General features: G+C 43.5%; 1 protein-coding gene across 2 annotated transcripts in view; it reads right to left on the reverse strand.

The window, feature by feature from the left end:
• ATXN10 (ataxin 10) overlaps positions 1 to 10,265 on the reverse strand; it is a 189,815-nt gene extending 179,550 nt beyond the window's left edge. The window contains exon 1 of one of the 2 annotated variants that reach the window (XM_046646357.1): positions 9,761 to 10,260. In XM_046646357.1, coding sequence (XP_046502313.1) covers positions 9,761 to 9,876 — 116 coding nt within the window. In that variant the 5' untranslated portion in view covers positions 9,877 to 10,260. Of the gene's footprint in view, positions 1 to 9,760 lie in introns of both variants that reach the window. The other variant, XM_046646358.1, reaches the window with a different exon arrangement.
• Between the last annotated feature and the right edge of the window lie 287 nt (positions 10,266 to 10,552).

Raw genomic sequence — 10,552 nt, forward strand, 5'->3', positions numbered from 1 at the left:
CCCCAGTCAGCCCTTCAGAAGACTACAGACTGCAACCTTGTGAAAGACACTAAGCCAGATCCCCTCAGCTAAGCAACTTCCAGATTCCTGACCCTCATAAACTGTGTGAAAAAAAATAAATGTTTGTGAGGGCTGGCCCAGCGGCGTAGTGGTTAAGTTCCGCACTCCACTTCAGTGGCCTGGGGTTCATGGGTTTGGATCCTGGGCATGGACCTATACTTGGCTCATCAAGCCACGCTGTGGTGGCATCCCACACACAAAATAGAGGAAGACTGGCACGGATATTAGCTCAAGGACAATCTCCCTCAAGCAAAAAGAGGAAGATTGGCAACAGATGTTAGCTCAGAGCCAATCTTGCTCATAAATCAATCAATCAATGTTTGTCATTTCAAGACGTTAACTTGTGGGGTAATTTGTTCTAATACAGAGGACGTTAACAGTACCAGTAACGTTTTGGAATTTGACAGAACAAGAAAAAAGTTTAACATTTGTTCATTTCTCAAGTGAAATACGTGGATACTTGTTAAATTATGTTATATCATCCTCCATAAAGGCGTTAACATTTATTATATATTTTATTGGTTTTGATTTGTCAAGAGTTTAAAAATAAGCAAACAAACTACCAAAAACACTAGGATGGAAGCTAACAAAAGCTTCAATTTCCTTTTTTGAGTATACACGTATAGCTTTTTTTAAATGTCAGTTCCCAAAGCAGTCATTCCATGAAAAATTTAAATTTCTCAGCTTCAGTCATAACATTATTTTCAAGTATTCACTTTTTTATTGGAAATTCTTATAGCTTTTTAAGATTATTTAATATTGCTAAAATACCTTTCTACCAAGGAATTAAAATTTTGGCAAGAAATTACTGCCCACATCTTTTGGATCTGAAAAACCATTTTTCTTCCACTAAGTTATTATATGTTTCTTATTCTAAAGTTTCAGAGACAGTTCCAAAAGCCTATTAAAACAAGAAACTGAGCATGGAATGGAGGTGAAATTAAAGACTTTACAAGCACTATTTTAAAATATTCAAAATTCTCAAGAATTACCACACATTTCATTTCTTTTCACTCCTATGACTATAGCCTGCAATAATATTGGGGTTTTCTGGGCACCAACTATGTACCAGGCACCATTCCAGACTCTACATACAGCACACCCTAATACCTATATCAACCCTACAATGCAGGCATTATTGTAACACCCATTTCACCAATGTGAAAACTGATGCTCAGAGAAGTTAAAATATTTGCCAATTCATACATACTCGGACTTGAAACTAGACTTATGCTTCACAACAGCCTTTTTCCTCTGCAACCCACTGCCCGAGCCCAAAGGCATCAGCATTTCACACCAGTGCATTTCAAGGCAGAAGAGGGGAGAGGGAAAAAAGCCCCCCAAAACACAAATTGTTTTTTAAAAAACAAAACTCTTTCAACCATTCTGCAAAACAGACTCACAAGGAGCCCTGTATTATTCAGAGGTCACAAAAAGCTGGGGTAAATCCCCCCTCCATGTAAGGAGATCACAGGTCCCAAACCAGTCAGGTGATAAGATACTAATGGCTATCCCTGCAATGCAAGATCCCAAAAGCACCCTTAAACTGCCATCTTCAGTGGCCAATGAGCTGAAATTCCCAGTGCCACATCTTCTATTTGCTTCCCTCATCCTTCCAAGACTACCTCCATTTTTTCTAGATTTGCTCTCAGGCATTGCATTCATTCACATATCAACCACCTCAGCTCATCTCAGGCTGTGGAAATAGCACTGTCCGGCATAGACGAAAATTGTGAAAACCCAATTAGCTCCCAAGATATTGAGGACACTAGAGAACACAATGCTCAATTCTCTCTTCTTAACAGCAAATTTTACAACTCAAAAATATTGTTTTACTAGTGATAACTCTCAAATAGCAAGCAAAAAAGGCCAGTGATACTTCCTCCAAGTCCTTCAACCATGCTGGCTGAGATTGAGCTCAAATAAGTTCTTCTGGGAGGTGGCAAGCAGAAGGGTAATAATTTACATGCAGAAAACTGAGATATAATTTACATACTGAAATACACATCATAAATGTTAATGAGTTATGACAAATGCATGCAAAGAGGCAATCAATATCCCCATCTAGATACAGCACACTTCCTTTACTCCAGAAAATTCCCTCACGCTCCTTTCCAGGCAATCTCCAACCCCTTTTGACAAACACTGATTGGCTTTGCCAATTGTAGAACTTGACAAAAATAAAATCATACGATACCTACTCTTGTGACTGACTTCTTTCACTCAGTGTGCTTTAGAGACTCATCCATGTTGCTGTAAATACTGGTGGTTCATTCATTTTAATTACCAATGGTTTTAGCTATTCTTCCACTGGACATCTGAGTTATTTCTAATATTTGTCTATCATCAAGAAAGCTGCTATGAGCTTTCTTTTACGAGTCTTTTGTGGATATATGCTCGTTTCTCTTGGGTAAATACCTAGGGTCATAGGCAGGTGTAGGTTTAACTTTACAAAAAACTGTCAAAATGTTTCCCAAAGCAGTTGTACCATTTACCCTCCCACCAGCAATGTATGAGAATTCCAGCTGCTCCACATTCTTGCCAAATTCTGGTGCTGTCATTTTAATTTTAGCCATTCCAATAGGTATGCAGAGGTATCTCATTATGGTTTTGTTTGTTCATAACAGCTTCGAGATATAATTAACGTAGCTACAATTCCCCCATTTAAAGTGCGTAATTCCGTGGGTTCTGGTCTATTACGTTACAGTCATGTGTTGCTTAACGATCGGGATTTCTTTGCTGTGTGAGCACAGAGTGAACTTACACAAACCTCAATGGTATAACCTACTACACACCTAGGCTATACGGTACTAATCTTATGGGACCACCATCGTATATGCAGTCCATCGTTGACTGAAACATCGTTATGCAGTCTATGACTGTGTTAATTTTTTTAACTGTGGTAAAATATATACTGAATATAAAACTTGCCATTTTGACCATTTTTAAAAGTAGAATTCAACCGGGGGGCTTTGGGGAGAAAAAGGAAAAAAATAAAATCTTTAAAAAAAAAAAAAAAGTAGAATTCAGTGGATTTAATTGTATTCACAATGTTGTGCAACCATCATTGCTAATTCCAAAACTTTTTATTAAAACCCCAAATAAAAACTCTGGAACCATTAAGCAACAAGTCCTCCCTCCGCCTCTCCCAAATCTATTTTCTATCTCTATGAACTTGCCTATTCTAAGAACTTCATATAAGTGGAATCAAATAATATTTGTCCCTTTACATCTAGCTTCTTTCACTTAGCATGTTTTCAAGGTTCAGCCACGTTGCAGCATGTGTCAGTACCTCATTCCATTTTATGGCTAAATAATATCCTACTGTGTGTACACAGCACATTTTGTTTATCCATTCACCTGCTGATGGACACTTGGGCTGCTTCCATCTTTTGGTTATTGTGAATAAGGCTACCATGAACACTGGCATCCAAGTACCTTTTTGATTCCCTGCTTTCAGTTCTTTTGGGCATACACCAGGAGTGGAATTATTGGGTCATAGTCTGTGTTTAGCTTTTTGAGGAACCACCAAACTGTTTTCTATAGTAGGTGCACCATCTCACATGCCCACCAGCAATGCACAAGGGTTCCAATTTCTCCACATCCTCACCAACACTTATTTTCCATTTTTCTGGTAATAGCCACCCTAAAAAGTATTAAGTGGTATCTCATTGTTGTTTTAATTTGCATTTCATTAATGACTAATGATGGTGAGTACTTTATCATGTGTTTGCATTTATACGTCTTCCTTTGTAACGGATAAAAGTTTTCGTCCCAATTTTTAAACTGAGTTTCTTTTTCTTATTGAGTTGTAGAAGCACTTTTCATATTCTGAAACAAGTCCTTTGTCAGATACATGTATTGCAAATACTTTCTCTCAGTCTATGGTTTGCCTTTTCATTTTCTTAATGGTGTCTTTTGATGAGCATAAGTTTTTACTTTTGATAAAGTCAATTTTTTCTTGCATGGTTAGTTTTATCTATGTCTTGGATAAGAAATGTTTGCCTACACTCAAGGTCACAAAAGATATTCTCCCATGTTTTCTTCTCAAGATTTTATAGTTTTAGGTTTTACTTTTAGGTCTATGATTCATGTTGAAATATTTTTTTGTGAATGGTGCAAGGTCTGGGTCAAGTTTTATTTTACTCCAATTAGATATCAAGTTGTTCCACAATCATTTGTTGAAACAAACAGTTTTTGAATTGATTTTGCTTTTGAGTTTGCAAATATTTTACAAAGGGACGATATCTGAAAATGGCCTCCGTTTTTCCTTCACAACATTGAGCATTCAATAAAAAAGATAGGACCAAATAACTAAACACAAGAAGACAAAAACTGACAATAGAAACTTATCAGGCATATTCTTTACAATAACTATAATTAATATCATCATGAAGGTAAATGACAAAATGAATTTCAACAGAGTAATCTACTTGGAAAAAATCAAACTAATTCTACAACAACTCAAAAATACAATTCCTGAAACTAAGAACACAATAGATGACAGCAGATTAGATAGAGCAGAAAAGAGGATTAAAGAATTAGAAAGCAGATTAGTAGAAAATTTGCAAACAGAAGCTCAGAAAGAAAAGAAAATACAGAAAGGAGTCTATGAGATACATAAAATATAGTGAAAGGTTTAACACACGTATAAGAAGAGTCTCAGAAGGAGAGGAAAGGATGGAAGAGAAGCAATATTTGAATAGTGGCTCACAATTTCCCAAACTGAAGAAAGACATCAAATTCAAGAATTATTATCCAAACAGGATAATTACAAAAAAGCCAAACATCTCTGCCTCATGGCCCTTACATTCTGGAAGGAGACAGAGAATAAATAAGGAACCAGTATAAGTACTATAAGTAATTACACAGTATGTTAGAATGTAATAAGTGCTTTCTTTAAAAAAGGAAAATAGAATTTATAAGGTAAAAAGTTCAGAAGTATGGAGGGAAATATCTGCACTACTAAATAGAATGTACGAAACCTTGACGGAAGTAAACAGAAAAACAATTTTGACTAAACACAGATTAAACAAGAAAAATAAGCCATAATGACAGAAGCTAAAAAAAAGGTCTACATAAGGATATAAGAAAAAGACAAAGGATGCACAATGAATAATAAGCTATACAAATAGCAGAAATTCCACAAGAATTTCTTAAGCACCTACAATTATCAGACTCCATGCTGGATGCTACCAACAGAATGAATGTGATATGTTCACTTTATTCAAGAAGCTTATCAAATGGAAGAGCAATGAGGTATCAGTTTAAGTATGAGAAGAATTACAGAAAGTAGTATCCAAGTGTTATACAATATTTCATGAATATTCAAGTACCAGAACATAATCTTCCCTATAGAAAGAAAAGAAATTATAGAGCAGTACTACCCAGCAGAACTTTCTGCAATGATGGAAACAGCCCACGTCTGTTATGTCAATAAGGTAGCCATTAGCCACATGTAGCTATTGAGTACTTAAAATGTGGCTGCTGCAAGTAAGGAGCAGAACTGTTAATCTTATTTATTTCTAATTTACTTAAATATATGTAGCGAGTAGCTACTTAATGGACAGTGGAGGCATACAGTATGACAATGAATCTCACTGGCTCTACACTTTAACAGGGGACTCTGGATACATCACAAAGACAGACCATGTAGAGACACACGGTGATGGTAACTAAAGGACTGGAAACTAAAACCTCCAGGAAAAGGCCAAAAATAGCATTTTTAATGTATTTATATCTTACTTTATTCCAGAAAGAATTTAACATGACTTGCAAAGACCCACAGCACAGCAAGAAAAATCACTGGTTAAATAAATGCTAAAAATGCAAATATGTACACTAAACAAAAGGTATAAAACAAATTTAAAATAGGTAAGAAAAACAATTACCCTGCACAGAGAATAGCTGAGCAGTATCCTAATACTGATATTTTATGACAATAATTTTTTATGGATTTTAGTGATTAAGACACTATTCAAGAAGTGGGTTATAGAATACGGATTTAATCCAGAGCATGAAGAATTTAGATTGGTATATTAATGATCTAGTGCTGTAAAAAAAATTACTCCAAAACTAAGCAGTTTAAAACAATAACATCTATGGTCTCACACAGATCTGAGGGTCAAGAATCTGAGAGTGGCTGAGTGAGGTAGTTCTGGCTCAGGGTCTCTCAGGAGGTTGCACGCATGGCTGAAGGCTTGCCTGGGACTGAGGACCCACTTCCAAGATTGCTCATCCCATGGCTATCAGCAGGAGGCCTCAATTTCTCACACAGAGATCTCTCTCCACGGATGCTTGAGCATCCTCATGACATGGAAGCTGGCTTTGTCAGAGTGAGTGATCCAAGAGAGAGAACAAAGAGGAAGCTGCAATGCCTTTTAGGACCTAGTCTCAGAAGTCACATACCATCACTTCCACCATATTCTGTTGTTGAAAAGCAAGTCACTAAGTTCAGCCCACACTCAAGGGGAGAGGATTAACCTCCTCCTCTTGAAAGACAGAGTATCAAAGACTTCGTCACCATATCTAAATTCACTGTAATGGGATATGAGAATTTTCTCATACTTGAGGGTTGCTAAAAATTGTAATGAGATCCTGGGACCCCTTTCCCTGGAAATCCCAAACTTAAAATAAATTATCCCCTTTGTGAAATAGCTTCAACTGCCTTCTATAAGGCAGGAGATTAAACACAATGGGGTTCCCAGTCACTCACAGCCCAGTTACTTTTTAATAGCAAGTGCTAAATAAATGGCATCTACTATGCATAAAACACTGTGTATCTCTAATACATATTATTAGAGATCCTCACAATAATCCTGCAAAGTGGGCAATATCATCCCAATTTTCAAGATGAGAAATAAGTCCAGAGAGAGAAGCCAAGAACTTGTCCAGGTCTACCTGGTTTCCAAGTCACAGTTCTTCCCACTACATGACACTTCTATTACTCCAGCCACCACAAACAAAAGTTTGTTTTGCAGCATCAAAATCTGGTAAGGATCACAAAATATATTATTTCAGGTAAGATTCTTTTTGTCCCATCAATTACTTTCGTGCTTTCCTCAGTCTGCTTTTGCTTTTTCTGGGGTTTTCTATTTGCTACTCTGAGGCCTCATTTTGCTCCACTTTATGTTCCATTCAGCTCCTGGCACCTTGGTCCATCTTCCCTCTGGGTCCACCTACATTGGAGGGATCCTTTCAGAGCACATGGATTCTGGTCCAAACTCCATGACACCCCTCTGAGGGGCAACTAGTGATGTGTCCAAATGAAAAAACAATGCAGTGGCAGGAACAGAACCAGAAGCCTGTCCTTACAAACCCTCATGAAGAGCTCTCTGTACCACCACACGACTATCCGCCTCCGCATCCCAAGATCTGAACCTCAGGTCTCCTTTTCTGGTCTCCAAACTCTGCCTGGAACAAAGACACTGCTGCAGAAAAAGCCAAATATGAGAAACATCTCCATTTCCTCACTCTTCCCCAACAATCCAATCCATGCAGTCCTGTCCATTCAACCTTGTAAATATTTTTCAACGTTTATCCTATCCACCTCCATAAACAATGTCCTAATTCTGGTACTTTTCTCTTTCACTTGGGCTTCTGTATCAGTTTCTTTTTTGTGTGTGTGAGGAAGATTGGCCCTGAGCTAACATCTGTTGCCAATCTTCTTCTTTTTGCTTGAGGAAGACTGTTGTTGAGCTCACATCTATGCCAATCTTCCTCTATTTTATGTGGGATGCCGCCACAGTGTGGCCTGACAAGCAGCGCTAGGTCAGCACACGGGATCCGAACCTGGGAATTTGGGCTGCTGAAGCAGAGTGTGTGAACTTAACCACTAGGCCACCAGGCCAGCCCTGTATCAGCTTCTTAAAAAGTCCCCTGCCTCTAGCTTCACCTTCTCTAATTTATCCCCTACAATGTCAGCCAGAGAGATCTTTCCAATAGGCAGATCTTATCATGTCATTCCCTTGAAAAAACCTTCTAATGGTTCCCCATTAACTCCCCTCACAACAGACTGAGTCAAGAAAGGCCTTGTAAACTGGCTCAGGGTCCTGGATTTTATCCTACAGCTTCTAAAAAGTGATCTCATGTTTGAATGTCTCCTCTGTACCAGACACCTCACCCATGTTATTTCATTTAATCCTCTCAGGGACCCTGCAAAGTCAGCATACGGTCCCTTTGCATCCACTGTTCTAATTAGGTCTCTCATCTGTAAGCCATGCAGCCAAAGTAACCTGAAGCCTTTCCTGGCCCACCAATCGATCCACCAGATCCGCAAGCTCTCCCTGTGCCACCACCTCTTCTTGTCTACACCTCCATGACAATTTGTTTACACAGCAATTTCCCTAACATGCTTGAAAAAAGGGATGACGTCACATTCACCTTTACACATTCAGCCCCTAGCAAAGAACGTGCTCCAGAGTAACTGCTCAACAAACGATTGATGACTGATTATCGACTAAATGGAGGGTCCATCATGTTACAGATACACTGCAGCATTCATTCAACCAACATATCTCCCAAAAAGCCCAGGGAGCAGTGCCCTGTACAAGAGCTTAGACCAAGGTGTCTGGTTTAAAGACAAGAGGACCTCTAGGGATGAGCCGGACCAAATCTAGCTGTCCCTTTCTTCAATGCACCCTCTCCTCTTTGTACATACCCCATGATTGTAGAATTAGCTGCCGGTTCCCCAGAACAGGACCTCCCAGGAAAGGACTTTTCATTTTTCAACTTCATCACCTAGCACAAAACGTGGCACGGGGGGGACCATCAAGAAATGTATTAAATGATGACAATGTCAGCTACCATTTATTTAGCACTATGTGTCAAGTATGTCCTAAGTATTTAACGTGCATTGTGTCATTTAACCCTTCTAACAATCCCACCAAGGAGGTACTGTTCCAACACTATTCCCATGAAATAGCTGAGAAGACGAGGCCCAGAGAAAACTAGAATGAAATCAAACAAGCACTGACTGAGAGAGTCACAGTTTATATTCTCACACGCTTTATTTTATTTGTTCCTCTGTACAATCCAACAATGAAGTTGTGTACTACGTTCCCGTTTCAGGCAAGAAATGTAAGGCTTGGAGGAAGTACCCAATAAGGCACAGCTCGTAGGGCCAGGAACCAAAGCCAGCTCTGTCGGCTGGTGGGCACCGTCTCGCCCGGCCGCCCTGCCGGTCGAGGGCAGGGCGCGGAGCAGGGCGGCCCCTCTGGCCCGGGGCTCTTGCACCCAACACGAGGCGCGGCCCCGGGGACCGGACTGCCCGGCCCGGCCCGGCCCAGCCCGGCGGACAGGCCGGCGGGGGGTGGGGCCGGCCCAGCCCAGCCCCGCCGCTCGGCGGCTGGTCCTCAGGCGCCCTGCACCCTGCTCCTCCGGCACGTGTCTCCGCGCTGGACCAGCTGCGCCGGGGCTCCGGGGCCTCGGCGGTCTGTCCCCGCCACGGCCTCCCACAGCCCATGCACGTACAGGCCGCCCTCGCGCCTGCTCAGTGCACAGAAGGGGTACCCGGCGGCCAAGGGCCTCGACCCCACGCCTGTCCCGGCCCCAGGCCGCCGCAGGAGGACGCGGGCCCAGGACCCGCGGGGAGGCCCCTCGGCCGACCGCAGAGGCCTCCACCCCGAGCCCTCCCGGGAGGAGGCGGCGCCCTCGCCAGCCAGCCCGCCGGTCGCCCCCGAGCGCGCGCCGCGGGCGTTACCGATTCCGCTGCTCTTTGAAGAGCGCCGTGAGCGCGCGGAGGGCCTCCAGGTCCTGGATGGGCGCGGGCACCATGACGCCGGACAGCCGGGCGGGCGGCGGCCTGGGCGCCGCCATCTTGCCGCTCGCGGCTCTCGCCGAGCTGGGCAACGGCGAGGAGGAGGAGCGGGAGGAAGGAGAGCGGCAGGAGCGGGAGCAGGACGAGGAGCGGCGCGCCCCGGACCCTCCGGACGAGGCCGCCGCCTCTGCGCCGCTGCAACCAGCGGCCGGGGCGGGGGAGCGCGGGACAGGCGCCCAGGCTCGCCGCGGGCGGGGGAGAGGACGCAGCGGCGAGGGGAGGGGGCGCGGGCGGAAGTCCCGCCTGCGGGGAGGGGGCGCGGGCGGAAGTGCTGGGTGAGGGGAGAGGGACGCCGGGAGGTGATGGGGCTGAGAGAAGGAGTGGGGGACAAAGACTCACCCTGAGGGGACAGGGGCACGGGGACAGGCTCACCCTGAGGGGGAGGGACGAGAGGGACAGGCTCACCCCCTGAGGGCGAGGGGGGAGGGGACAGGCTCACCCTGAGGGGAAACGGGCACGGGGACAGGCTCACCCTGAGGGGGAGGGGGCACGGGGACAGGCTCACCCTGAGGGGGAGATTCGGGCAGGGGCAGCCCTGAAGGGATGGGGAATGGGGACAGGTTCACCCTGAGGGCGAGTGGGAGGGGACAGGCTCATCCTGGGAGGGAGGGGGCAGGGGACAGGCTCACACCCTGAAGGGGAGGGAGAGGGGACAGGCTCACCCTGAAGGGGAGG

This window comes from Equus quagga, chromosome 19 (assembly GCF_021613505.1).
Source record: "Equus quagga isolate Etosha38 chromosome 19, UCLA_HA_Equagga_1.0, whole genome shotgun sequence".
Classification (NCBI taxonomy): Eukaryota; Metazoa; Chordata; class Mammalia; order Perissodactyla; family Equidae; genus Equus; species Equus quagga.